The following is a 26678-nucleotide window of genomic DNA, read 5'->3' as shown; positions in this document are numbered from 1 at the left end:
ATGAATCCACAGCACTAGGGTTACTTATCATTCCATTATCACTACATGCTTATAGATTTTACCCTTTATTACTCATTTTATTTTTTCCATCAAGTCTATGTTATATATGAGGGTAGTAATTACCAAGTTCTCCACTCCTTACACTGAAAGTTTGTCCATTTTTCCCCCTGATGGTAAAAGCAGTAAGTGCCTATTGTTGAAAATGCTAAAAACTGCAGTTAAGGAAAGAATAAAAAGCACCCATAATCAGTGCTAAATGTCTTTGTGTTTATATTTAAGTTTCTAAGAAAAATAGACAATTAAATATCATTTTATGTCCTAATTTTTATTTTATTTATTTATTTATTTTGGTTTTGGGTCCACAGCTGGTTGTGCTCAGGGCTTATTCCTGGTTCATGGATAATTCCTAGTGGGGTTTAGAAGACACAGGGTGCAGGGAATGGAACGTGGGTTGGCCGGTTGCAAGGCAAAAACCCTGCCTGCCCTAGTATTGCTCTGGTCCTGTATTTTCATTCCCTGCTTCCCTATGCTGAACTTTATTCAATACTAGATCAATGACTAGCCACATAATCCTCACATACTTCACTGAATCCCCTTCCTATAGTTTTAAAAAATGGGGAGGGATTCTCAAATGCCTCCTAATAACTGATCTTCTGTAAAGAGGATACTCCTTTTATTTGGAGCAGCAACACAGCGATACTTAAGAAGTCTACTTTCCAGTCTCTACGAAGGACAATTCCCACAATCCTCCTCTCATTCCCATGAATAGCCATGTAACCCAATTCTAGCTAATGAGTAGTGAGAGGAAGAAAGAGATGGAGCAACTGAGTTGGGACCTAAGAGGGGAGTAAAGCAGGAACCCTGCTGGCCTCCGAAGCCATCACCCCTGAATTCTTGGTTCTGAGCACTGAAGAACAGTGAACTTTTGTGGTGTCTGTCTCCCATACTGGAACATGGCAAGATCAACCAACATTTTTGTTTTGCTTCCTTCCCTTTTCCTATCTTCAGTCTATGAATACAAACTTAGGACTTCACAGGAAGCCCTGAATGTCTGTGGTCATCCAGACCGGCCTCTGGACATCTGGCCTGTGGCTCCCAGAGGGCTTTGTCTCCCTCCTGGAGAGCTGCCCATCTGGAAGCTGAATCCTGTGTTTCCATGTCTACTGTCACTGCTGCTCCAGCCAAGAGTGACCGGCAAAGTCACACCCCACACTGGTTCCATCACTCCATGAACAGAATTCAGAATTGCCAGTGACAGGCTGGCACACAGCCTCCACCACGAACTGCAAATGGAGGGGAACCCCCCTCTTTCTTAGGAAAGGCCTAATTTGTTGTGAAGTCCCCTGACCCTAAAGGAAACTTTTATGGAGTAGGGTCCAATCATACACATGACCAGGGATGAGGGTGGGGGTGGAGGTGAGTCATTTAGTCACACAAGTGGCTAACTACTAGATTCAAGAATTGGCAGCCTTTGGATCAGAGAGATAGCATGATGGTAGGGCATTTGCCTTGCACGTGGCCAACCCAGGATGGACAGTGGTTCAAATCCTGGCATCCCATATAGTCCCTTGAGCCTGCTAGGGGCAATTTCTGAGCGCAGAGCCAAGAGTAACCTCTGAGTGTTGCCAAGAGTGTCCCACCCCACCCCCACAAAGGCAGCCAGAAAAGCTACTTCAAAATCCATCCTGCCACTTCCACGAGGGTTCCATGTTCCTGTGGTTACCAAATTTCACCAGCTTAATCACCACAGTATAATCTGTGCATGCTTTTTATTTTTGTAGTAATAGAACAATTTTGTATTGCAAATAGGAATTACACCCCACATTTTTTTAACCTAAATGGAGAAGTGGGGTAAAACCTACAACAATGATGTTCATGATAAACTACGACAAGACCATTGCCACAAGAAGGCAATACTTAAATCCTACCAGTTTGAAAACAGAGTTGAGTATGTGTGCATAGCGCATTTCCAGTCACCCAAAAAAAAGAACAGCAAACAGTTTCATTTTGGCGGGCAATGCGGAACCCTGCCTGGACCCAGGGTCCTCACCCCGAACTCTGACAGAGGCCTGAGAACACAGGAACAGCCATAGAGAAGGGAGACCAGGCACACAGCAAGACATCCCTGCCCAGAAGCACAAACAACTCGGTCAGCTTTGAAAGAAGACCCCAGCCTAGATGGGAAATATGGCCCCAGTTCTGCTCCCTAAAAATCCCACCTGATTCTGGGACACATTTTTTCTTCCAGCCAAAAGAAAAGAGCAAAAGACAACCCTTCTCTCAACATGAACTTCACTGTTTTATAAAACACATGCACATGACCTCAACATCCAGGGCACAAAGCAAGTCCCCTTAGCAACGTCCAGGTCCAGCTGTAGAAAAATCTACCTGACATACTTCACCAGGCTATCTGATTGGGAGGCATATTGACCAGAAGCAGCCTGGGAATGTGGCTCCTGGACAGAGGAATTTCCCCTTTCTCCACTTCATAACAGCCAGACGCTCCCAAGCAGAGTTGCTGCAGGAGCAATGCCGCCTTCAGTCCTGTGTTCCACCATCTGCCCTGTGCATCGTGGGGCCATACTGAACACCAGGAATGATCCAGGCACCGGAAATGGTTCTATCACTACCAACTCAGGATGCATGTCCATCAGACTCTCATTAACTCAGTGCATAGGAATTCATATACATTTTGCTATTCCTCTTTCTCCCATCTAGCCTATCAGAAAGTAGTACCGAGAAAAAAATATATATATCATGACCAACTTTAAGAAAAACAAAATGATAAAACCTTTCAAAACCTTTGATGATGGCTGGCTGGTCAGATGTGGAAGGACAACAAGGCATTGTCTGGTATTATGGCCTGTGTTTACCCCACAGAAACACTGACAGCTTCCTGTGGCCAGATATTTTTTCAATAATTGAATTTGTCCTCACACACATCTGCCAGGTATGTCTGAAATATTCTTTTCAAATACCCATGACATTTACTGATTTCCTTCCCTCCCAGGGCTCAACCAACTCCACTAGGCTGAGAATCCTGTGGAAGAGCTGGTGGGACCTCAAAAATGAAAAAAGAGCCGTTTCCAACAAGCTGAATGATGCTGCCTCATGAAAAGAAGTCAAGGCCTTGCTCCTGAATAAATATTCTCTCTCCTCTCTCTTTCCCTCTTCCTCTCTCTCCCCCTCCCTCCCTCCCACCCTCCCTCCCTCTGTCTTTCCCTCTCTCCCTGAGCAGGATCACTGGCCCTTCCTACAAAGATGAAGATTTATAGCTGAGAATGGAAGTGCTAGGGCTTTCCCTTATTTTGGGGTTACCAAAACCAAGGTGAAGTGAACCCTGAGTACAGATGTCACATGGTACGCAAAGGACCATCTGACATAAATGGAGAATTGAAACAGTGAGAGGTTTCGACATGGCACCCCTAAATCCCCATAGCCCCAAGTAGCCCTAGGGCTGTCTACTAAGTGTCTGTGAAGGTCAAGGTTGGAGACACATACAACAAACAGACAAAAATTCTTTTCTGAGTCTCACACTGGAGAAGTGAGTCACCAACCAGCAAAGGGTTTGGGTCTGTTGTTGCTTTTAAATTTTTTGTTTGTTTTGCTGGAGTTTGGGGGAGCCATATTTTGTGATGCACAGAGAAGGAAGGGATTACTCCTGGCTGTGCTCAAGGATCACTCCTGGCGTGTCGCAGGGGACTAACCACGTTGGGGATCAAACATGGTTAGTCATGTGCAAAGTAAGTGCCTGCTCACTGTACTTTCTTTCTAGCCCATGAAGCATAGGGTTTTTATTCTATGTACAGTGGTGAGGATTGAACATAGGATTGAACACAGGACCTTCCAGGTAAGATATGTTTTCTACTACTGAACCATACCCAGCCCTAGAGTATTCTGGGAGAATGAGATTTTTGGCCACATCAGAGTCACTCCTGAAAGGCAGTGCTCAACAGTGTGTACAATAAACAAGCACTTCTGTCTTATATTATCTCTCCTGTCCCCTGTCCCAGAATTTTATCCACGCAGTGAGAGAAAATTGCACATTACATATATAGTAAATTCCACATGAGGAAATCATTAGAGATGGAACCTGGAGTTAAAACAGGTCCTTTTCGGGACCGGAGAGATAGCACAGCAGTGTTTGCCTTGCAAGCAGCCGATCTAGGACCTAAGGTGGTTAGTTCGAATCCCAGCATCCCATATGGTCCCCCGTGCCTGCCAGGAGCTATTTCTGAGCAGACAGCCAGGAGTAACCCCTGAGTACCACCGGGTGTGGCCCAAAAAACAAACAAACAAACATAAAAAAAAAACAGGTCCTTTCCAAGAAAAATCACATCATGTCTAATTTTTGATAATATTCTAATTAACATGGAGCTTAGGGACCTTTTAAAATTTCTTTTTATTAACAGATACACAGATGTTCTCATGATAAAAGTGCTTTGCCCATCCACTCCAAAAGCTGTCTTTTCACAAGTCCCTTTGAACTCTCAGATCAGCTAGTGGGGTGAGCCCTAAGTGGCAAAACCCAAATGGGGTGCCTGTTTAAAAACCTACAGCAAAAACAGTCTTAACCCAACCTGGCCCGCCTCAGAGATCCATGGAGGGGGGCTCCCCAAGGGACCTAGTACTGCTCAAAGAACCTTCTAAACTCTTCTAGAAACATCATCTGTCCACCCAGGGCTACTAGGAATTGGGCATCTCCATGAAACACTTAAAATGAAACTGGAAAGACCAGAAGCCACTGGACTGTTCCGTTTCCAGTCAAGCAGCCACACGTGTCCCAGGCTGCTGTGCCAACACCCTGGGCTGGCAGAATATGGAGCCCCTTCCTGTGGATTTCAGGAGGTGTTCCAAGAAGGAGAGCATGGCACGGTACTCAGCCCATTTTGGAAAGCCATAAAAAGTGCCTCCACTCCTCGTGTGAATAAAGATCTCCTGGGAAGCCACAGCTCCGATCTGGGTCACAGTTGGCAGGGGGCACCTCCGGGCCGTCAATCTGGGAGAGTCTTTGAGTTATTTCTGCCTGCGGCCCCACACCTGCTCTACTTTCCTCCTCAGTCCCTACCAGAGCTCCAGAGCCTGCTCAGGTAGGAAGAGCTGTAGTCCCAGGAATCTATTCAAGCACTAAGTCAGGGATTTGCCAGAAAATATAAGACCAGCACCAAGGGGGCTGTGCATGGCATGGGGAGACACAAGGACCATAGCCTCCTGCTGCTACCAGAACCACCACCAGGCCCCCCTCTCTTCAGAGCAGACTCGAGCACAGAATACTGAGCCCCAACTAACAGGCTGCATCAGGATTGGGTTTGCAAAGATCCAGTTCTTCAAAGAGTCCTCACCCAAACACCATGGGGTCCTGGGGCCACTGGCACATGCTGCTCTGTGGCTCCCTTGGACTCCCAAGCCTGGTCCCCAAAAAGTCAACACCACACACACACATATTACACTAAGTGCACATATAACATCTCCAATACTAAGTCAGCACACAAATCTACATACATGTACCCGCTAAGCACATATGTCTGTACAAATCTTTCTTTCCCCTGTCCAACACTCTCTCTAATACTAACACTAACACAAACACATATATCTCCATATATCCTGCTAAGTGCACAGGCATGGGACACGCATATGCACACACATAATTCTCCTTCCCTATCCACCATGCACACACACATACACACTAACCTATGAACACAGGCCCCTATCTACCCCCTAAGCACACAAGAATACACACAAACACACACACACCCTTCTTCCTCCCTATCCTTTCTCCTCCCCCAAGCACACATTCTCTCCAACATTAACCCCACAGAAACACACAAGTCTTCTCTCTCTCTCTCTCTCTCTCTCTCTCTCTCTCTCTCTCTCTCTCTCTCTCTCTCTCTCTCTCTCTCTCTCTCTCTCTCTCTCTCTCTCTCTCTCTCCTTCCCTCCCTCCTCCCCCCCCCACCCCAATTCCAGGAACCCCAGCAGATCCTGTGACACTTGTATCACTTCCCCTGGAAGGGAACAGCCCTGTATAGCCACCTCCAGAGAGGCCAGTGCTGGGTGACTCTGAAGGCTCACAATGTCACCTATCCAAAGGGGAACCCAGAAAAAGACTCAGTGGCCTGACACCTGGGCCCAGGCATGCTCTGAAATCACCTACTGAGCTCAGAGATGGCCCTGGCAGCTGGGATCAAGGCTCTGAAAAAAAGCTGCAAGGGCATGGGGGCTGGTTTTGCACTGATGCCTGAGTCATCGCAGCCGGTCCAGGTTTCTGCAAAGGGCTTGTGGCTATGCGGCCATGTCCGTCTGTTCTGGAGAAGGCAGAGAGCAATCCCAAGTTAGAAGGGAGGGTGTAAGATCAACTCCTCCCTGGAGGGACTCTGCTGGTCCAGGAAGGCTGGACAGTTGAGCCTCTTGTACATGTCCACCTCAAATAGACCAGCTCCTCTCCACACTTGACAGAAAGCGATCAGAAAACTGGAACTGCCCTCAATTATCCAATTCAAGGCGACTCCTCGATAATGACTCAGACTTCTGGCCAGTTCTCGACATTCATTGCCCTGACTCTGGCCTCACCCTATGGCTAACTGAGAAGCAACAGCTTCTGCAAACTGTCCTGTCCACAATGAAGCCAAGGCGGGAAGGCCCAGCTGTCCCTGCCAGGTCCTTGTGCAAAGAGTCAGAAACTCAGTTTCCCCTTGAGTCCAGCAGGTGTGCACGGCACATAGGGGTCGGTTTGTACAGGAGACTGTGTGTGAGAGATGATATGTGCATAGTGGACGTGTACCAGATGGTGTGTGTGTGTGTGTGTGTGTGTGTGTGTGTGTGTGTGTGTGTGTGTGTGTGTGTGTGTGTGTGTGCAAAGCAGTATGTGAGCAGTGGGGGTGAAGGTGGGGGGACACCACCAGCATATCCTTAGAGGGAGGACTAAGACAAGGAATAAGTAATCAGGAGCATCACAATTACAAATGTAAATGAACAGGCAATTGGCGCTGACCTTTGTAGATTGTTAGAGGACTAATTAAGGCAAATCAGGAACTCTATTCCAACAGAAAAACAAGACAGTCTATACCCTGAGAACTACTCTCTTCTGTCCTCCTTGTATGGAGATGCAAAATGCAACAGAATCAGGCAGCAATCAGACCATGCATGCTTCACAGCAGCAAACAGAAAACTCTCTCCATGAACAAAAGGCAACCATGATCTGCTAACTTTAGGGTATGTCCTCAGGTCAGCACAACCTCCTTAGCAAGGGGCAACACCAGTGTCTCCTCATGGACCTGACTAACAAGCTGCTAGGTAAATAGATCCCACCCCCTGCGAAACAATACATTACAATGACAATCTCTATTTAGAATGTTCTTTAAAAAGCTTTCAGGAAAAAATATCTTTAAAAAAATAAAATCTAACTCTGCACTATTCTATTTGACTTGTTTTTTTCATTTAACTTTATTATATTCTCTTTCCAAATCAATACACAATGATCTCTCTTTATCTTTGATTATAAGACGTCATTCTGAAAAAGCACACTGAAATTTGCAATCCTGTTCAAATAGTCTTTCACCAGTGAATGTCTTTAAGACAGATAAAGTTTTATTTTTCACTTGGAAGTGTTTAAAAATTTCAGCTACCCCAATTTATCTTATATATATTTAAATTTCCCAATGAGCAATTCCTCATCTCTTCATCTTCCATTAGCCCCATCTACAAAATATAATAAAAAAAAATTAAAAGGCACAACAGTTTGGTTTTACAAAAAACAATGCTGCAGAATTACAGTGCTGGTCGAAATGTATTTTAGTGCTCGAGGAGCACTAAATTACCCTGAAATTGTATACAATTTAGCTATTTACCAAAAAACAAGATGTACTTCCTGGTTAGCAGTCTTAGGCTAATTTTAAGAAATAAAACAAAAACAAGTGAGGATGCTGAAAACAGGGCTTTTTTTTTTTTCTTTTTCTTTTTTTTTTCATTTTCTTTCTTTTAAGCCAATAGTTAAAAATTCCTTAGAACTTGGCTCCAAAAATGGACCCGTCCATCAGGCCAGCGTTTCAGGAAAGGTTCTCACCAAGCCACACTTCACTTGGCAAACACCTCTGCCTCCCCCAGCCCGGAACTCAGTCCTCTGAGCCATGGATGATGTGTGGGGAAGAAGGGTTCCATCTTTTGTCCCTCACAAGACAGTCTCCCAGACTCTAAATGGAGAAGCCCAGATGGCCTGGGGTCACTCTGAGTTGCATGGCCCTGTACAGTAAAACCATACCCAGAATCAAGAGGTCCAATTACCTGTGTACTCAGATTCTCAATAGGGTACCAAGATCCTCAATACCAATACCAATACCAATACCAATACCAATCCTCAATACCCAGAATCCCTTGTAGATGCTCAATGAAGACCTACCTCTGTGCAAAGTATATCTGCAACAAAGAAACAGTGGTTAAGGGCAAGAGAGAAAACCAAACCCCCTGCAGTGAGTGAGCAGGAAGGTGGATCTCCATGTGCCACCACTGCCTTGGAGATCTTTCTCCATCTGACCAGTTTTTGCTCAGTGGATGGAAATCCACAGTTGATGTCTCCACCAAGGGGTAGAACCTACTATGACAACAATTGCCTAAGGGATAAAATCCCCACAAAGCCAAGAGATGCTGGAGTCCTACAGAAAACACTTGATCCAACCATCAACCAGCCAGGCCACCAGAGAATGATTTGCAGGTGAGGAGAAGAAGTGTCTTCTTGGATTACTTTCTCTTCTGGGGCACAGCGACATCATAGCCCCATTTGAGAAAGGAAGAAAGGGCCACGGTGTGTGAGTGTATGAGAATGTGAGTGATTCTGAGTGTGTGAGCTACTGTGTGCATCTGACCGGGGGTGCAGGTAGCCAACAGAGCTGCAAAGAACATTGTTTGGTGTGGCAGGCTACGTACCTGGGTGAAATGGCAGCCGCACACCATTACCATCTAGTTTTATCTCATTCAGGGAATGCATCTCTTTAATAAGAAGGGAATCGTAGATGAAGACTGTCAGGGTGAGAGGAACCAGCTTGGAAGAAGAGACAGATACAGAGCTGGAGGTGGGTGGAGAATTACATCCCAATTTCGAAATAGAGGGGGCTGAGTCTCCTAAAAGAGGACTCAGGAATGAAGTAGTGGGGTGTGGGGTCTGAGGCCAACATGTCCAGGGGGAGAGGGACCCCACAGCCAGTGGGCACAATGGTCTCTATCTTTGAGCACAAACGCATATTGGTACTGGGTATGTCCTCTCCCTTCCACAAGTACCTCACACACAGGGCTGGGATCGGTCAGGAAACCAACACCCTGAGAACTAAGGTCCCCGAGCTTCACCAGGAGGGGCCTGGGAAGCCACCCAGGAAGAAACTACCCCGCAGAGTGACCCAGAGGTGACCAAAGCCAACCCAAGGACCCAGAGGGACAGGACAAGAGTTCAGACACCTGCCTTACATGCTGTAAACCTTGGTTTGATACTCACAACAGAATTCCTTGAACATCACTAGATACAGCCCGAAGCTTGGGGAAACCCCAAGCTCACTGGGGTCTCCTGGGTAACACCCATTGCTGCAGGGTTTCTGGGAATCACACCCTTGGACCTCTTGTCAACCACTGGTTGGTGGGCCGAGAATCACTGGGAGGGGCACTGGCTCTCCTAAGAACCTAGTTGGAAGCAATACCCTAGAGGTCCAGAAGTAATAACTCCTGGCCACCAACCATTGAGAGGTCTGGCCACCCTACCTTTTCAGTACCCTTCCAGTTGTGACAGTGAAGTCACCTCCTCATCCTGGTGCCTGGAAATCTAATTTTGTTTACACAGAAAAAAGGACACAGGGTCACAGACAGGCTGGGGGCAGCAAAGAGCTGCACTGGGTGGGGGAGAATGACTAACCACAAGACAGCCCCCCCCCAAGGTGCCTGGACAGCTACTCTACAGAGGGCTGGTCATGAATTAATCATGGGTACCTCGAAAACCAGGGAAAACAAAAAGTTGTACAAGATGGTAAATGAAATTATAAAACTCTACATGGCTCAGCTGTGATTAATATTTATAGAGTTAGGATAATGAAAACACTGAATATTAATATTGCCCCAAATTATTATTTAATCATAATGAAAGATGGCGGGAGGGGAAGGCAGAGTATGCAGGGGGGCAAGGGGAAGGGGGTACAAGAGGGTGTGGGGTATGGAGTATATGGTGAGTGTGTGTGGAAAAAGGGGTGTCTGTAGGGATGCAGCATATGGAATAGTTTACTAGTGAAATCTGTATCTAGAAAACCAAGAAGAGAGAATATCTAAAACTTTAGAAGAAAAAAAAAATCAAGACACTATGGTCAAATGACATGGGGAAACAGGGAATAAAGTATACAGTAAGAATTGAAGCCAAAAACCAAAAAAAAAAAAAAAAAAAAGAATCGAAGCCAGAAGCTACTGCTCTGGGCATGGGGAAGGGAGAAACAGGGCACATACCACATATCATAGCACAGTTTCTAGAGCTTTTCAGCCCCTGAAGACTATAATATTATGATATTTTGGAGCCAGAGAAATAGCATGGGGAGAGTATTATTTGCCTTGACACAGCCAACCTAGGTTTGATCCCTGGCATTCCATATGGTCCCCAGAGCACCACCAAAAGTGATTCATCAGTGTAGAGCCAGGGATAAGCCATGAGTATGCTGAGTGTGGCCCAAATACAAATAAAAAAATATGGAATTTGAGGATGATGACATTAAGCCAAATGACAGCTTAGTCACTTACTATGGGAGGGTCACTGGTGGGAAGGGGAATGGGGAGGAGGACAGGAACAAAAAAGCCCAGATCAGCAGGTCACTGGACAGCATGACCAGAAATGACAGGAGTCCAGAGGGAAATGACTTTCCTCAGGGGAGACGACTAAGGGCATCCAGCAAGGCTGCCCAGGATATCCCTCACAGGAGTCAGGATGGGTACCCTGAGCCAAGTGGAACAGAACAAAGTGGAGAAGGATGAGGAAGGAATAATGGGTCCTACAAGCCCTTCAAGAAGGAACCAGAGAATTGTTTCAGGGTCTCTATAGCTAAAAAATAGAGAAACAGCAGGAACATGGATCTGGGAAAGTCAAGTCCAAGGGCTGCCATTGGTGGAATCTTGGGTAGAAACAGCTCGGAGGGGTGTTAGAAACTGAGGAGTGGCTAGAAATTGAGCGACAGTATGGCTGGAATGACAGAAGAATTCAGAGGTTCTGGGTCATGACTTCTTAAGTGCATGTGTTGTGCTTAATTTAAGTGTGTGTGTGTGTGTGTGTGTGTGTGTGTGTGTGTGTGTGTGTGTCTCTGTTTGTCTCTCTGTCTGGTGTGTCAGGCCATTCCCAGCAATGCTGTGCCCTGCAATGACAACCTAATAATGTTCAAGGGCCACCAGGTCCAGAATTGAGCAAAGCTTCCTGGGGATGAAGTCATATGGTACTAGCGACTGAACTTGGGGCTCACCTGTGAGGCATATGGACTACCACCCGAGCCACTCCTGGCTGGGGGCCTACTTCAGTACCTTTGCAGAAAGTGTCCTATGCCGTGCCTCTAGGTTGCGAGAAGGGGAGAGGAAGGGGTGAAGGTGGGGGTACTGATACTCCATCAGATTGAGAGTCCAGGAAGACAGAGGGAGCAATAGAGAAAAGTAGGAGCACAGAGCAAGTGAGCATGGACAAGAGGATAGCAGGGTAGGGGGAGTAAGGGGTGATGGGGAGAAGGAACAAGACTCCCCTGAAAGATCCCTAGGAAACCATCTGCTGATCCACAGATAGGGCAGAGTCTGAGGTCACCAAAATAGCAATGCTAAATTTTTCAAAAACATAGGATGAGATCGCTGATTTGGGAGTAGGAATAACTGTAGTAGGAAATGTAATGTAGTAAAAGGGGATGCTTAGATTACCCCTGACTCCAGAGTTTAGGGGAAAAGACAGAGAAGGAAAGAAATCGAAGGGTGAAGCAATGAAGAAACAAGGTAGGGACCTCAGGTCTACCAGAGACACATGAGCATGGTACAGCAACAGATCTGGAAGACAGACTCGGCAGCACTGAAAACATGAGGTTGAACCTACGACCATCCAACTTTGTAAAGTGCTTTTCAGGGGGTTGGTTGGGGAATGACTGAGTCCAGAAACACTGGTGAGGGAAGTGGACACTGGTGGTGGGGTTGGTGTTCAAAAACCACGTGACTAAAAACCCAACTATCAATGACTTTGTAAATCACAGGTCTTTAAATTTTTTTTTTTTTGATCTTATAAAACAGATGTAGCTATGCAACACAGCTACAGGACAGGCCTCAAAGAGGTCCTTCATGTACTAAGGATGGGGAGGCTCCTTCGGAACTGTTGACCACCTCCCCGAGCCTGCCGGGCAGCTCACCTGGGTCTGTGGAGGGACACCGGCGGATGGTGAAGATCTGGCCCAGGTCCTCATCTTCCTCGGGCAGGCCCTTCTGCAGCCGCTGTAACTTGCGCAGGCTCTCGCTGCGCTGGTGCTTCATGGAGCGTACGTGCTGGATGAGGTTGAGCTTGGCCTTGGTGGAGTAGTTGCACAAGACGCAGTGGTAGTAGCAGCTCTCGCCCTCCACTCCGCTCTCGTGCTGCTGCAGGTGCTGTGGGGGACCAAGGAGAGACATAGGACTCGAGTAAGCCAAAGAACCTGGCCACGGGGCCCAGCCACTGAGGCTGAGAGCAGACCCTGCCCATAGAACCCAGCCACAGTGCTCAGCCACAAAACCTGAGAACCGAACATGTACCCAGTCACCAAGTCTGGTCTCAGAATCCAGCCACACTGGGGCCGAAGAGATAGTATGGAGGTAAGGCATTTGCTTTGCATGCAGAACGATGGTGGTTCAAATCCTGGCACCCCATATGGTCCCCGAGCTTGCCAGGAGTAATTTCTGAGCGTAGTGTCAGGAGTAACCCCTGAGTACTGCCGGGTGTGACCCAATAACCAAAAATAAAAATAAAAATAAAAAAGAACCAAACCACAGAGCCCAGCCGTAGAACCCAAATACAGAATCCAGTCACCAAGTCTGGCCAAAGAACTCAGCCATGGAACCCAGTCATAGAACCCAGCATCATCAACTGGCCACGGAACCTGGGAACCCAACATAAACCCAGCCACAGAGCTTGGCCACAGAATTCAGTCAAGGAGTTCAGTCACAGAATGCAGGCACAGAACAGTCACAGAGCCTGACACAGATCTCTCAGCCATAGAACCCAGACACAGAATTATGTCCTGGCCATAAAACCAAGGTATAAAAAAACCAAGAACTATGTCCCTAGGTGGCCCAGCATCTCCTCCCCTGAAGTCACTGGTTCTATCATCATACACTGAGTATTCCCACCCCAAAATGCCTACTTTCCTGATAGCAGGGATCAGCCTGCAGCTCATTTTTGTCCATCAAGTTTCTGTTTCTTTTGTGGATACCACTCTGGTGAGAGAAGACCAGGTAGTATTAGGCATCAATAGCCAGTGGTTCCTGCCAATTAAAGCTTGTGCTCCAGTCCTTCTCAGCAGTCTTCCAGACAAGTCAATAAAGTTCCATGGGTGCATGGTGGTGAACCAGAGTTAGTACCATGAGTATAGCACTTGCCTTGCATGCAGCCAACCCGGGTTTGATCTCCAACACCACACATGGTCCTTTGAGCCTTGTCAGGAGTGATCCCTGAGCATAGAACCAAAGGTAAACCCTCAGCATTACCATGAGTGACCAAACCCCCAAGTCCCCTTAAAAAAGGGAAATGAGGGCCCGGAGAGATAGCACACGGCATTTGCCTCGCAAGCAGCCGATCCAGAACCAAAGGTGGTTGGTTCGAATCCCGGTGTCCCATATGGTCCCCCGTGCCTGCCAGGAGCTATTTCTGAGCAGACAGCCAGGAGTAACCCCTGAGCACTGCCGGGTGTGGCCCAAAAACCAAAAATAATAATTAATAAATAAATAAATAAATAAATAAATAAATAAATAAATAAAGGGAAATGAGATGCACAGCTCACATGATGGAGAAAAGACCAGAAAAGAGAACCATGTTGGCCTGACACACTTAGACTCGCAAATTGCTGGAATTGGATTCCCGAGGCTACTTTAGCACTCGCACTTCAACTCACCTTCCAAATCTGCACCTGTGCCTGTGTGATGGGTGAATGAATGAATTTGGAATACATCTGATGAATGAACAGATCTAGAATACACCCACCTACGGAATGAATCCAGAATACACTCCATGAGTGAACGGATCCAGACTACACCTGATAAAAAATGGATCCAGAATATACCCAATAAAGATCCATAATATACCCAATAAATGAATAAATCCAGAATACACCCAATGAGTGAATGAGTCCAGAATCACATGCTGAATGAATGCATCCAGAACATAACAGATGATTTAATTAATCCAGAATATACCTAATAAATTAATAAATCTAAAATATACTTGTTATAGTTTAGGAAACTCCTGCTCATAGAGGCTCTGCCCAACTCCCTCCCCCAGGTTCCTGTTGCCAACCTGGGTCAGGTCCGAAGTTCACAATGTGGGTGCTTCCCCACTGGACATGTCTCAAACTACCCAGAGCAACCAGGGGAACATACAGGACCGTGGGGTTTTGACTCCATGGAATCCTGAAGTGAAGGATGATGCCAAAATAGCCCAGTCAACCAGCCTCACCCCACAGCCCTGTCAACCTCCTTTCCTGTCCCCTGAATCTAAGAAGCAGCTGGGGTGTGTGTGTGTGTGTGTGTGTGTGTGTGTGTGTGTGTGTGTGTGTGTGTGTGTGTGTGTGTGTGTGTGTGTGTGTGTGTGTGTGTGTGTGTGTGTTTGAAAGGACATGGAGGGGGACAACCAGCCCAGGACATGCATGTCCCTGTGGAGGAAAGAAGATGTTTTCAGTCGGCGAAGTAGGGAGAATAATGTGCTTTGGACCCAGCTAATTAGAATCCCTTCCACTGGGATCACAAAGTATTTAATTAAATTCGCTGTAACAGATCAAGAACCCACCGAGGCACTGTCCCAGCGGGACTCTCATTAATAAAGGGGCTGCTGCTGCTTGAGGGGCTGCTCTCCTCACTGGGCAGGAAGTGCTTCACCTAGGTCCACCCTGAACCCCCTTCTGCCCACACAGGACTCTGAGGAAGGAGATCCTAACTTGGTTGTGCGTTTTCCCATTTTCCTTTGACTCCTGCTCCAAGCCTCCCCTTCGCTCCCTTCAGAAAGGTGGGACGTGACTCCATGGTAAAGCAGTGTGGGCAGAGGCCCCAGTTTCATCCCCACATGCCTGTGATCATCAGGGACTGTGGCAGCCATGTGGGTGACCCCTGAATGCAAAGGCCACTAAGGGGAAGGATTAGGGGGAAGAGTCATGCAAGCAAAACTATTTCCAACAGATACCTGTCAGTAGTGCCCAATGGGCAGGGCTTGGTTCTGGTTTGATTGTAATTGACTGCAGGGCACCAGACCCCACACACACACACACACACACACACACACACACACACGTATGTCTGCACAGATGGAGAACCTCTCTAAGGCTCAATATCAAGAGAACAAAAGGGGTGAAAGAGGGAACTTGGAGGATGTACCAAGGGGATAGGAGCAGAGCACACCTCTGGCCTGAATGCCATTGTGAGAAGGTACTCTGGCTTTCAGCGAAAACCTCCATCGGGAGTACTGGCTTTCTCCCCACAAATGAGCAATGCAGGAGCTAACCAGCAGCCAGTCCAGAATGATGGATTGACTGGGACTGGGACAAGTGTCGGCCAAGGACACTTCAAATTTCTCGTGCTCCTGCCAGTACCCTGCTCTGCAATGTCTTGTCACACCTGACGCCTTCTTTTCTGTTCCCTAATATTATCTACTGGGTTTAAAAAGTTCAACCCTGTAGCTAGAGAGTTCAGGAGTCAAGGTGCATGCTTGGTCAGATCCCTGGCAATGCATGATCTACAGCCCTCCATGGTTGACCCAAGTACCCACGTGCGATTCCTAGCACCCCATCCTCAGGATCTGTCTACTGAAATGCCAGATCCAATTGAGAATCCCCCCAAGGCCTCCTGAGGTTCATTTAGAAACTCCATCAAAAAGTAAGTAAGAACTATCAACGTGAAATCATTTCTACTGAAACAACTTTTATACTTGGCCATAGGTTGTTCCCTGGTTGCCAGGGAACAAGCACAGTGACCTAGAAGAAGGAAGTGGATATCCAGCCTGTCACATTAGTGCATGCAGAAGGGTCCCAGGACAGCCTAATCTGCCAAACACCAGCTTAAGGTACACACTGAGGTGGGCCATTCTTGATACCTGCCACTTGGGCTCTGACTCAAGTGGAAGAAGGGCCTGGCAGAAGGAAAGCGCCTGGGCTTACTGAATTTATCAATGACCTGGTCACCTCCTCCCATTTCCTAGAACTTTCCTTTTATTTTCTTTCTTTTTTCTTTTATGGTTTTTGTTTGGGGCCACATCCTGCAGTGCTAATTCCTGACTCGGGGCTCAGGAAACTGGGTTGTTGGTGCATGAGATGTTGTACTATTACTTTAACTGTAGGAACTTTCTAGCTTTACAAGCTTATCCCATCTCCTTACAATAAGTCTCAGACCACTTGGCTGCAGGTGGCTGTGCGTCCTATGTCCCCTGTTGTGATCTGAACAAGTGTGTACCCTGGCCACCATCCTGGGCACCCCCTATAATGGGTGAAGGTTGCCTCAATGAATAATGAAAAAACGGCCCAGAGGCTGAGGCCCCATTAGTATGTGCAGTGCGTTCAGCCCCAGCCGACTACTCAAAGTCAAAGAGATGGAAAGAGAAGCTCTTGTTAGAAAATAATTCATCGCGAAAATCAAAAAAACCTGTTCCTGTTACTTGTTTCCCAGGAAAACTAACCAACTTCTGTCAGAGCACATTGATTTCTATAAATCTGGAGGGGCCCCGGCTGCCCTCCCCCGCCGCCCCAACAACAGGAAACTTCTAACATCTGGTCCTTCATGCATGGAATGCAAAATATTGATCAGGTTTTGTCAGGGCCGCCCCTTTAAAGTAGAAAGGGGCCAAGTACATTCTCTCTCACACACAGAGTTCAAAATCCCAGTTTATATGCTCACACTTCACAAACCCAGTTTGCACACACTTTACAATCACAGTTTACACTGTGATTGTTTACACTCCACAATCTCGGTATACACACACACACACACATTTTAAAGTCAGATTGCACACGAATCACAATCTCAATTTACACACAGTTCAATAAACCCAGTTTACACAATTCACAAATCCATTGACATACATTTCACAATCCCAGTGTATATGTCCTTCCAGTCAACACCCCCACAACCACCTAAATAAGGTCTAAGTAGCAGGTCTAAGTGGGGTGTCTAAGTGGAGCACCCAATACCAGTACTGCATAGTCACTAATGCAACACCTACCAAAGCTCCAGGCAGGGCTGAAGCAATAGCCCAGTGGGTAGAGTGCTTGCCTTGCACACCGCTGACCCAGATTAAATCAGTGGCATCCCATGTAGCCCCCAGATTGCTGCAGGTTTGAGGCAAACCTGAACTCAACCCAAAACAAAACAAAAACAAAAAACAAAAGACAAAAATAACACTCTCCAGAGCTCAAAGGGTAAGGCAGTGATTGGCATCTGTCTTGCAGGACCCCGAATCTCAGAGGGGTCATAAGAATCACTTCACTCAAGGTCTCCTTGTCAGGGGAGAAAAAAACCAGAAAACTAGGGCCAGCCCAGAGTGGACACCTAGACAGGAGAGGTCTGCCCAGCGTCTCCGTCTGGCCCAGCGCCACCAGGTCTTCAGCAGTCACCTTGAAGGTGTGAAAATAGAAATGCGCTTCAGGTGGAATTCAGCAGGGCCGTGGGCGGCTAATTTTTTAATCAGAGGTTGTGTTACGGAGTTTTAATTTTTTAATCAGAGGTTGTGCTACGATTCTAAATTTAATGCCGCATTCTTTGGCTTCCCAAAGGTCGACCTAAATAGATGCGTGTCTTTCTGTTTCTCGTTGGCTTTTCACCTGCTCCTGCTCTTCAGCACATGCGAACTTGGTCCTGTTTACTCAGGGAGCCGAACACACAGAACCAGGCAATGAAGCCTCAGCCCTAAATTCTAAGAGAAGGCAAAAAGAAGCTAAGGAAAAAAATCCCAGAGATCAATCCATCCATAGGCTCTATTCTGACCTATTTTCTGGTTTGTAGGCCAGGCTACTCATGCCCTAGAATGCCCTAGAATACTGGTGTTCCTTCAGGTCTGAGCTTTCTGGGCAGTCCCTTCCTGGCAGAGTATCCTTTCCTTACTGTGCAAGGAACCCCTTGCAAAACCCCAGAAAATTCAAGAAGCAAAGAAAGACTTAAGCTGTCACAAACCAAAGGTTCTCTTTTTGATTGTTTTGGAACCATAGCCGGTGAAGGTTCAGGGATTACTCCTGGCTCTGCACTCAGGAATCACATCTGGTGGTAGTTGGGGAACAATATGGGATGGGGGGGGGGGGGCATGCACAGAGCAATAGCATAGTGAGGGTGCTTGCCTTGCATGTGGTCAAGCTGGGGTTAATCCCCAGGACTGCCAGAAGTTCCTGAGTGCAGAGCCAGAAATAACCGCTGAAGACCAAATAAAAAGCTAACCAAATAAAAAAAACCAAATAAAAAGGGATTCTAGGAATCAAACCCAGGTCGGAAGCAAGCAAGATAAGCAACCTTCCCTGATGTGCCATTGCTCCAGCCCTAATTGTGGCTTTGTATACTCTCTAAAAAGACACCCATTGTCAGGCTGGCTGGAACATTGCTGCCTTCACACTTTACCCCTTCTGCACCCAAGGAAAACTCCAGAAAAAATGGGGCATCCCAGTTCTGACAGAAAGAGGCCATCAGGTCAACTTCCACAATAGTAGAACCAGTCTCTGTACCCACAGAGGTGGGCCCCATGGGCTGGCATTGTGTGGACTGTCCTTAGCATGAGACCCAGCAAGTAGGACTCTCCCTTCATTAGCTATGAGGCTGTTTTGCGGGGGCCTGAGAGACAGCTTAGTGGTGAAGCACTCAATGGTGCCTGGCACTTCCTCCCTGGCATGCCTGAGCTGCTTGAGCACTGGACCTTTAAGGTCTATATCCAGGGGCAAAAGACCACAGGGGTTAGCGTTAAACCCTTGGGGGTGAGGTGGGGGAAATGCACTCCTGCCCCCATTATCCTAGGTGGATGTCCTTGGGTGTACCCCCAAGGACCCACCTCCTTCCCTCTCCAGTTCTCTCTCACACCACGTCCTATAGCTGCCAACAATGCTGGGCACAACTCGCCTGGTGGAAACCGCAGTCCTGTGCTGGTCTGGTTTAGAGATGCGTGGGATGGCATGCCGACAGTGACCCACACGGTAATACTGACATAGGGCCAGGCCCTCAGCACCACTGGGAAGAGTCAGTGGCCTCAAGCATCCACTAAAGAGTCTGAAGAGTAGCTAGTGCATTCCTAGTAACAGACAAGGTTGGCATCAATATTTCCCAAATTAAACTCTAGGACTTGGGACAGCTACAGACTGAATCTCCCTCCGCATGACCCAAGTCTCCTGGCACCATCGCCCATAGTCATCAGCCCAAAGATGAGCCTCTGGTTGACAAAAATGGAATAAAGGATAAGCGAGAAGGGAAAGTGAGACTCAGAGCTAAGTCTGTATAAGAGGAATTTAACTTTCCCCCTCCCCCATTTCTTTTGAAGACGATTTCCCAAGCAGGACTGGGGCTGGCAGTGGAACTCAGCTTGGCTCTCAGGGCCAAGTTCAGTACTCACACCCAGAACTGTCTCACACCCAGAACTGTGGGGATGCTCAGGCCCAGCAGGAGGGAGGGTGAAACCAGAGGTCATACAATGGCAGGGACTGAACCAAGGGGCCTGTGCCTACCAGCCACACACCCCAGCCTTGAACTATCTCCCCAAGCGCCTGGAGGTGCTCCCACTTTTATTTCATCTTCACTGATGAGCCCCAACTAAGGGACAGAACATGCAGGTCAGCCAGGATCCGAGCTCCAAACCTAGGTCCTGGTCCCAGCACTACATCCCAGAGCCAGGTGATGCTGCCCAATGAAGAGCATCGGGTGGCCATACAAAGAAACTCTGAAGCCAGGTTGCGTCCCGAGTCTGCTAACCGTCCTGGAAAGGACCAGCTGACAAGGCCCCATGCAGCTCCAACCTCTGTCCAAGGCTCTACTTAAGCCCTTCTCCACTCCCAAGATGGTCCCCATAGCCAAAAAGACATGCACCCCGGCAATGGAATAGCCCTCACAGGGAGATGTTTATGGCCTGTCTTCCTCCAGGGCTATGTGAAAGAGCCATGAGAAACACCTGTAAGCTGAGAGATCAACTAGGCAATGCTCCAGGTCCAGACAAGGCTTCCTGGCTTTGGGGCAGCTGTCAATCACACAAACAGCAATCTAGCTTGTGCATCTCTAACCAGAGTGGACAACTAGGAGGAACCTGGGAGGCCACACACAACATGGAGGTCAGGCCCTCCCCCCAAGGGTCTTCCGCTCCCTGCTCCAGGGTAGGGCCTGAAAACCTGAATTCTTGATCATCACTAGGAGAAAAAGGGGACAGGGCCACAGGCCAGGGAAGAGACTAAGAACACTAAGAGATGGACTGCTGGCAGGAGGGAATTTCCCAAGGCCTACAAACTGGCACCTTTCCCATAGTCAAGATTCTGCCGGGCTAGTCCTTTACCTGAGTGAACTCTCCTCCTCCACAATGAATGGCAGCAGCTCCAAACACTTCACTCGAATGAATTGGCAGCACCTTTCATCTCCTTCTCTCCCCTCTACCACACCTGCACTCTAAAACCTCTGAGCACATGGCTGGGCACCCCATCTGTCCAGATGTCAAGGTCAAAATCAAGTCTGGCCACCAAATAGGGCTTTCCAGCCACAAAGGCCCTGAACACAGACTAGGCCGTCCTGACCACCTTTTGGGGTGGCCTCTTGAGTTGAGCCCCATGATCTGTTGACAGACACAGTCATCACCTGGGTGATGAACAAGAGGAAACAGGCAGCCTGGCAGAGAAGGGCAGCCCAGCTTCTTCCTGGGGAGATGGGTGAAACCTGGGTGCCTCCTTTACCCCTGAAAGGCCAAATTGAGAAACGCCCTTCCACAAACACCCAATGCCAGTAGTTCCTTCCAGTGGACGTAAAGGAGCCCCCTTTCTCCCGAGGACTGAGTGTTAGGGTGAAAGGAGAGGAAAGAAGGGATGGAAGAAGACGGGCCACATGAGCCAGAAGCAGAGGGCAAAATCCGGATGGCCATGGGGAGACAGGGACAGGACGGAGGTGGGAGGTGATGGTCTGCAAAGGATGGTGTGGTCTGTTCCTCGGCTCTACTTTTGGGCGCCCCTCATAATTAACCCCAACAAACACCCAGTGATCGGCTCTCCTCTGCCCCCCCCCCCCGCACCCTCCCTTCTTTTTAAGTCTCATTAAAAGCCGATATCGTTCGGCCTCAAGATGGAGAGCTCAGCATGGATTTTACTGAACGTTAAATCAACCAGCAAGCGTAGCCAGCAAACTCTGTGGCACTTTAACTTTAAATAATGCAATAATTATTGAATTTCCTTTTTATAACTGAAGTGCTGGAATGTAAACAATGGGGCTGTAATTGCAGGAAGGGGGGATCAATAGAGGCAATCGTTTTCAGCCATGTTAATTGTAAATACAATTGCTCCAAGATGTCAGCCTTGTTCTTCTTGCTCCCCGTATCATCCTAACGGATGACAGAGTCCAACTTTCCCATTACAGCTGTTCGTTCCTTTAAGAGGTTCTCAATCAGGTCTGATCAATCTGTCAAGATAATGCATGGAGTAAGTAAGACTCTTCCAAACACAGGCTCCCAATCAATAGCCTGGACCAGCTTAATGAGGTGGGGCTAAAGCCCAGAGGGAGGGAAGGGCCCCTGGCCTGGGTCTGGGTTTGGCAGGCCCGCTTCCTCACATGGCCCTGATAAACAGATCAGCCCCCTAATGAGGACATTAGTTATGCATGCTTCAGCAAGCAGCAAGGCACCCATCCCCTGGGGACAGACGGACAGAAAACAAAATAGATTAACAGAAAACAATATGGTGCCAAATTAGGTCTAACTGAAGACTTTTCCCTCCTTCTCCTGCTTGCCTTAATTGTCCACGCTGAGTGGGGGGCATCAATTCATCATTCCAATGGGCCTGAGGGCTGGGCCCGGAGCACCGTCCACAGCTGGATCGTCTCCAGGGGTCAGCTCTGAACACCCATATTTCCTCAAGCCCATTTCCAGAGGAAAAGGGATGGGGAGGAGGTGGTAACAACAGAAGAGTATGTCACTTTGAGGGGCCTCAGCACCTCAGCTGGAGGACGTTGTATCCTGCAACCAACAACTAGGGTTGGTTTCTCAGATAACTTCAGTCAGTCCTGGGCTGGGATGAGAGCCTCAAGAGGAATATATACTGCAGATGGGCCTGAGAAAGGGCCACATGAGGTCCCCAGGACACAGAAACCCCTCTTTCCAGGGGCTGCCCAGTATAAGCAGGGGCTTTCAGAATGTGCACCTTCCCCAGGGTTGCCAACCCCCAGCAAACCCTGCAGAAACTCAGAGGGGTACAGCCAGCAAGGGAACTTGAACCAGCTCTTGGGGTATAGAATGTGCTGACTGAATGGCAGTTCTGGAGGCTGAGTTAGGCAGAGTAGCTTCATGGGGGCAGGCAAGCAGGCAGCTGTCCAAGAGAGGTGGCCAGGGGATCTTTCTGGGCCAGAACCAGTTTGGCATCCAGCTGGGACCTAAAATCCACTTTTCACTGAAGTCTGGATGCAAGGAGGGTGGGTTTCTCTGAGACCACTAGCCCCCTGCTCCAAGGGGTTGAACTAAGAACAAGCTTGGGGGCGCTAAAAGAAATCCTGGGGAGATGAGGGAGGTAAGCACACACCATACCACACTCTGGGCAGAACACTGGGCATATTGGTATTGGTGGGTTGGGTACAATGATTTTGTACACTCAGACCATAAACTTGGATGCTATTATAAGAACCTGAAGTATAATAAGACAACAAAAACTTCATTGCTTTGAAAGGCAGTTTTTAGGGAGACAGAGATAGTACAGGGCACTTGGCTGACCAAGTTCAAATCCTAGTACCATAAGGGTCCCCTGAGGACCACCAAGCCATGAAGGGTGTGACTCACCTTTCCCATAGAAAATAAATAAAAGACTGTTATTAGTGATAAAGCAGATCTCCTTCTCCCTTCTGTGACAGCCCAAATGTGCCCTGAGCGGACCATGAAGCTGGTGTCCACATGGGCTGGTCACAGACACACTTCTCTCCCAGCCCTTCCCTACTAAACCCACCACCAACAGCACAATTGGAGTTTGGGACATTTGCAAAGTGCCTGGACAGATGGGGCCAGAGCAATAGCACAGCAGTAGGGCATTTGACTGGCATGCAGCTGACCCAGGGTTTGATCCGCTGCATCCCATATGGTCCCCTGAAGGACAGACATGAGGAGAGGAAGATAGCAGCCCAGAGAGGTGGCCAGGGGGTCCTTCTGGGTCAGAATCACCAGGGGTGATTTCTGAGTACAGAGCCAGGAGTAACTCCTGAGCACCACGGGGTGTGGCCCAAACCCCCCACCCCAAATAATTAAAAAAAAAAAAAAAGTCTGGACAAACAGCATGGAAGTCAGAGACGGAACATTCCCCACTCAGCCCCAGTTGTGTGTGTTGGGATGGAAGTAGTCAGGGTACAACAGGAGTTGTGAGAGATACGGGCAGCACCCACAGACCCTCCTCAGAGAGAGCCAGGCACAGAATTTAGTTCCATTAGCAGGGCCAGCAGACAAGGGTGACATGCAGATACAAGAAGGCAGAGGCTGCGGGGGTCCACTGCTCCCACAAAATACACACGTTAGGGATCCTAATGCAGAGCCCTGAACCCTCAGCTCCCAGCTGGGAGCACATAATGCACTCAAGGAGCATGCTCCCTCTTCCACCTTCAGCTCTTTTGCAACTCTGGGGGCTGGGCAAGAAGATAAGGAACTTCCCACTGGGCAAAGAAGGCCAGTCCTGCCCCCATTCCAGACTATGCCCCTCCACAAGCCAGCAGCAGCCAACCCACTGTCCCCTCTTGAACCCACTGTCCAACCCCCCAGTGGAAGGGAGATATATCATTGGGGTGGGGGTGGGGCTGCACACATAATGGCTCAGGAACCACTCTTGGTTTTGTGTTCACGAGTCACTCAAAGGCAGGTTCACTGAGAGCCTCCCAGTGAATATTATTGTTTTCTGTCAACCAAGTACTAAAACTCTCTTAGTGCTAGGGAAAGATTCTAGGGGTTGAGGCATCTGGTTGACTTGGGTTCGATCCCCAGCACTGTAGCTGGTGCAGGGAGACCTATTAAGAGTGATCCTGAGTGCAGAGCCAGAAGGACACCCTGGGCATTGTGGGGTGTGGCTAAAGCCAAAGGCTAAGCATTTTTAGTGGCCAAGACTTAACGCTGTGGCCAGCACAGTACCCCTCTACCCACAGTTGTCTGAGATAGGAAACACCTCTTAAAAAGCCTTATTTGCAAAACCCCTCTACTTGAAGAAAGTTCCCTGACTTGAATACCATGTTCCCTCTCCATAGCTCCCAACACATGCTGCACTCCAGCCAGTTACTGACACATACCATCCAAGGCCTGACCACCTTCCACCCTTCTCTGGAAGCAGGGAGGGTGCCTGGAAGGAAGAGCAGGAATGGTGGAGGTGGGGGGCAGCTTTGTCTTTGGGCTGAGCTCTCATGCCTAATGCCCAAAGCTCAGCGGAAAAAGCATTTCAGCCACATTGAAGGCCAGACATACCCACTGATGTGCCATAGAAACGGGCAAGACAATTCAATCTACCCAGCCAGAGGCAGATGGAGGCAGGGTCAGTAACCATAATAAAAACCAGTGTCACCTAGTTCCACAGATTCTAAGATCCCAGAAATAAGCCAGAGCCAACCAAACTGACAGTTGGGTCATTTAAGTATTTGGGGTTGGGTGGAACATACCTGGCGATGCTCAGGGCTTTCTCCTGGCTCTATGCTAATAGGTCATTCCTGGTGGTGCAGATAGCACATGGTGCTGGGGATTGAATTTATGTCACCTCACCCTACCTGCTATACTCCAGTATCCATGGGGCATTTTTAGGCATAGTCTGGGTAAAATGAATGCCATCCCTCTTTTCTGTGTCCTCAGAATTAATAAAACTACAGTGTCTTGGAAGACAAATGTGTTTCTGCTATGTAAGCTGGAGGCCGGCCAGTTTGCTCTGTAAATACAGGGACAGTCAATATTGTCAGCATGGAGCCCATATGGTCTATGTCACAACTGCTCGGCTCAGCCTGGCAGCAGCGGTGAACAGGATATGTGGGGACAGGCAGTGCTTGTTCCAATTACACTTAAACACACACACACACACACACACACACACACACACACACACACACACACACACACACGTGCGCGCACGATTTCAAACAGAACAAAAATCAAAGCAGTACCTTGGATCATAGTTAAAACACTTGCCTACCATGTGGCAGACCCCAGTTCAATCCTCTTTAGTCTCTGTCTAAAATCCCCTGAGCACCATAAGGGACCACTTCTGGAGCACAGAGCCTTGAGCACTGCTAGGGATGACCCCAAATCCTCCAAAAAATAAAAAATAAAGGGAAGGAAATGAAGCAAGAGCACAGCAGGGAGGGCATTTGCCTCGCACACAGCCAAACCGGGTTTGATCCCCAGCTTCCCCTATAGACCCCAAGCCTACCAGGAGCGATTTCTGAGAGCAGAGCAGGAGTAACTTCTGAACACCGCTGGGTGTGTCCCCCCAAATAATTAAAAAAATTAAAGGGATAAAAGTAAGACAATAACAACAATGGCTGGATACTCCCCCAGAGCATGAGGGGGCAGACAATGGTAGGAAAACGGGAGAAAATTTTGCCAATCGTTCAATGTATGAGGAAGGCACAGGCAAGCATCATGCTCTGTGAAGTACAGTGTCTTCTGACTTGTCAGTACTTGTGAAGAGCTGATCCCCCAAACTTGGTCTCAAGAGGAACGTCTGTTTCCCACTGGGAGTCAGCAGGAATCCCCGCCCATAGGTGACTTGGACCCTTGTCATCACTTGGGCTTTAGATTCTGGGGAGCTCGTGGCCAGGGCCCTCTGTGCAGGTTCTGCATCTCACCCACCCCTCCCCAGAAGCGAGGCTGACATGAGTAAGCCAAGGTGATAGGCGCTAAGAAGGAAAGAGCAACATTGTGTGCTCACCCCAGAGTGTGCCTGGCAGGGCAAGGGGACACTAACAATATCTGCAAGGGTCTGTTCAAGGTGTTGCGACATGGGATGTCACTACCCCCCACCCCAATACCTCCAGAGGCGTCTCCTGGAGGTAGCAAATAGAGTAGGTGCTGACCTTGGAGCCAGCCACGCGTGAGCACAAGTCCGGGTCCAGTGGATGAGGAGTTTCACAGCCGTGCCAGGCTCGGGTTTCCCCCAGGAGGTGAAACTTGTTGATCACGATTCCCCAGCACCACATACGGTCCCCAAGCCCTGCCTAGGTGTGATCATGGAGTGCAGAGCCAGGTTAAGCTCTTAGCACCAGTGGGTGTGGCCCAAACCCAACCCCTCTGCCAAAAATAAGAAAGAAGGGGGGAAGGGAGGA

The 26678-nt window shown here is 48.3% G+C and overlaps 1 protein-coding gene across 1 annotated transcript in view; it reads right to left on the bottom strand.

Annotated features, from left to right (window-relative positions):
- ZFHX3 (zinc finger homeobox 3) overlaps positions 1–26678 on the bottom strand; it is a 221710-nt gene that overhangs the window by 78853 nt on the left and 116179 nt on the right. Inside the window, exon 4 of the mRNA XM_049786326.1 lies at positions 12383–12614. Coding sequence (XP_049642283.1) covers positions 12383–12614 — 232 coding nt within the window. The remainder of the gene's footprint in view (positions 1–12382; positions 12615–26678) is intronic.

This window comes from Suncus etruscus, chromosome 14 (assembly GCF_024139225.1).
Source record: "Suncus etruscus isolate mSunEtr1 chromosome 14, mSunEtr1.pri.cur, whole genome shotgun sequence".
Taxonomy (NCBI): domain Eukaryota; kingdom Metazoa; phylum Chordata; class Mammalia; order Eulipotyphla; family Soricidae; genus Suncus; species Suncus etruscus.
The sequence above is the reverse complement of the archived record's forward strand: the minus strand, read 5'-3'. Positions and strand labels throughout refer to the sequence as shown.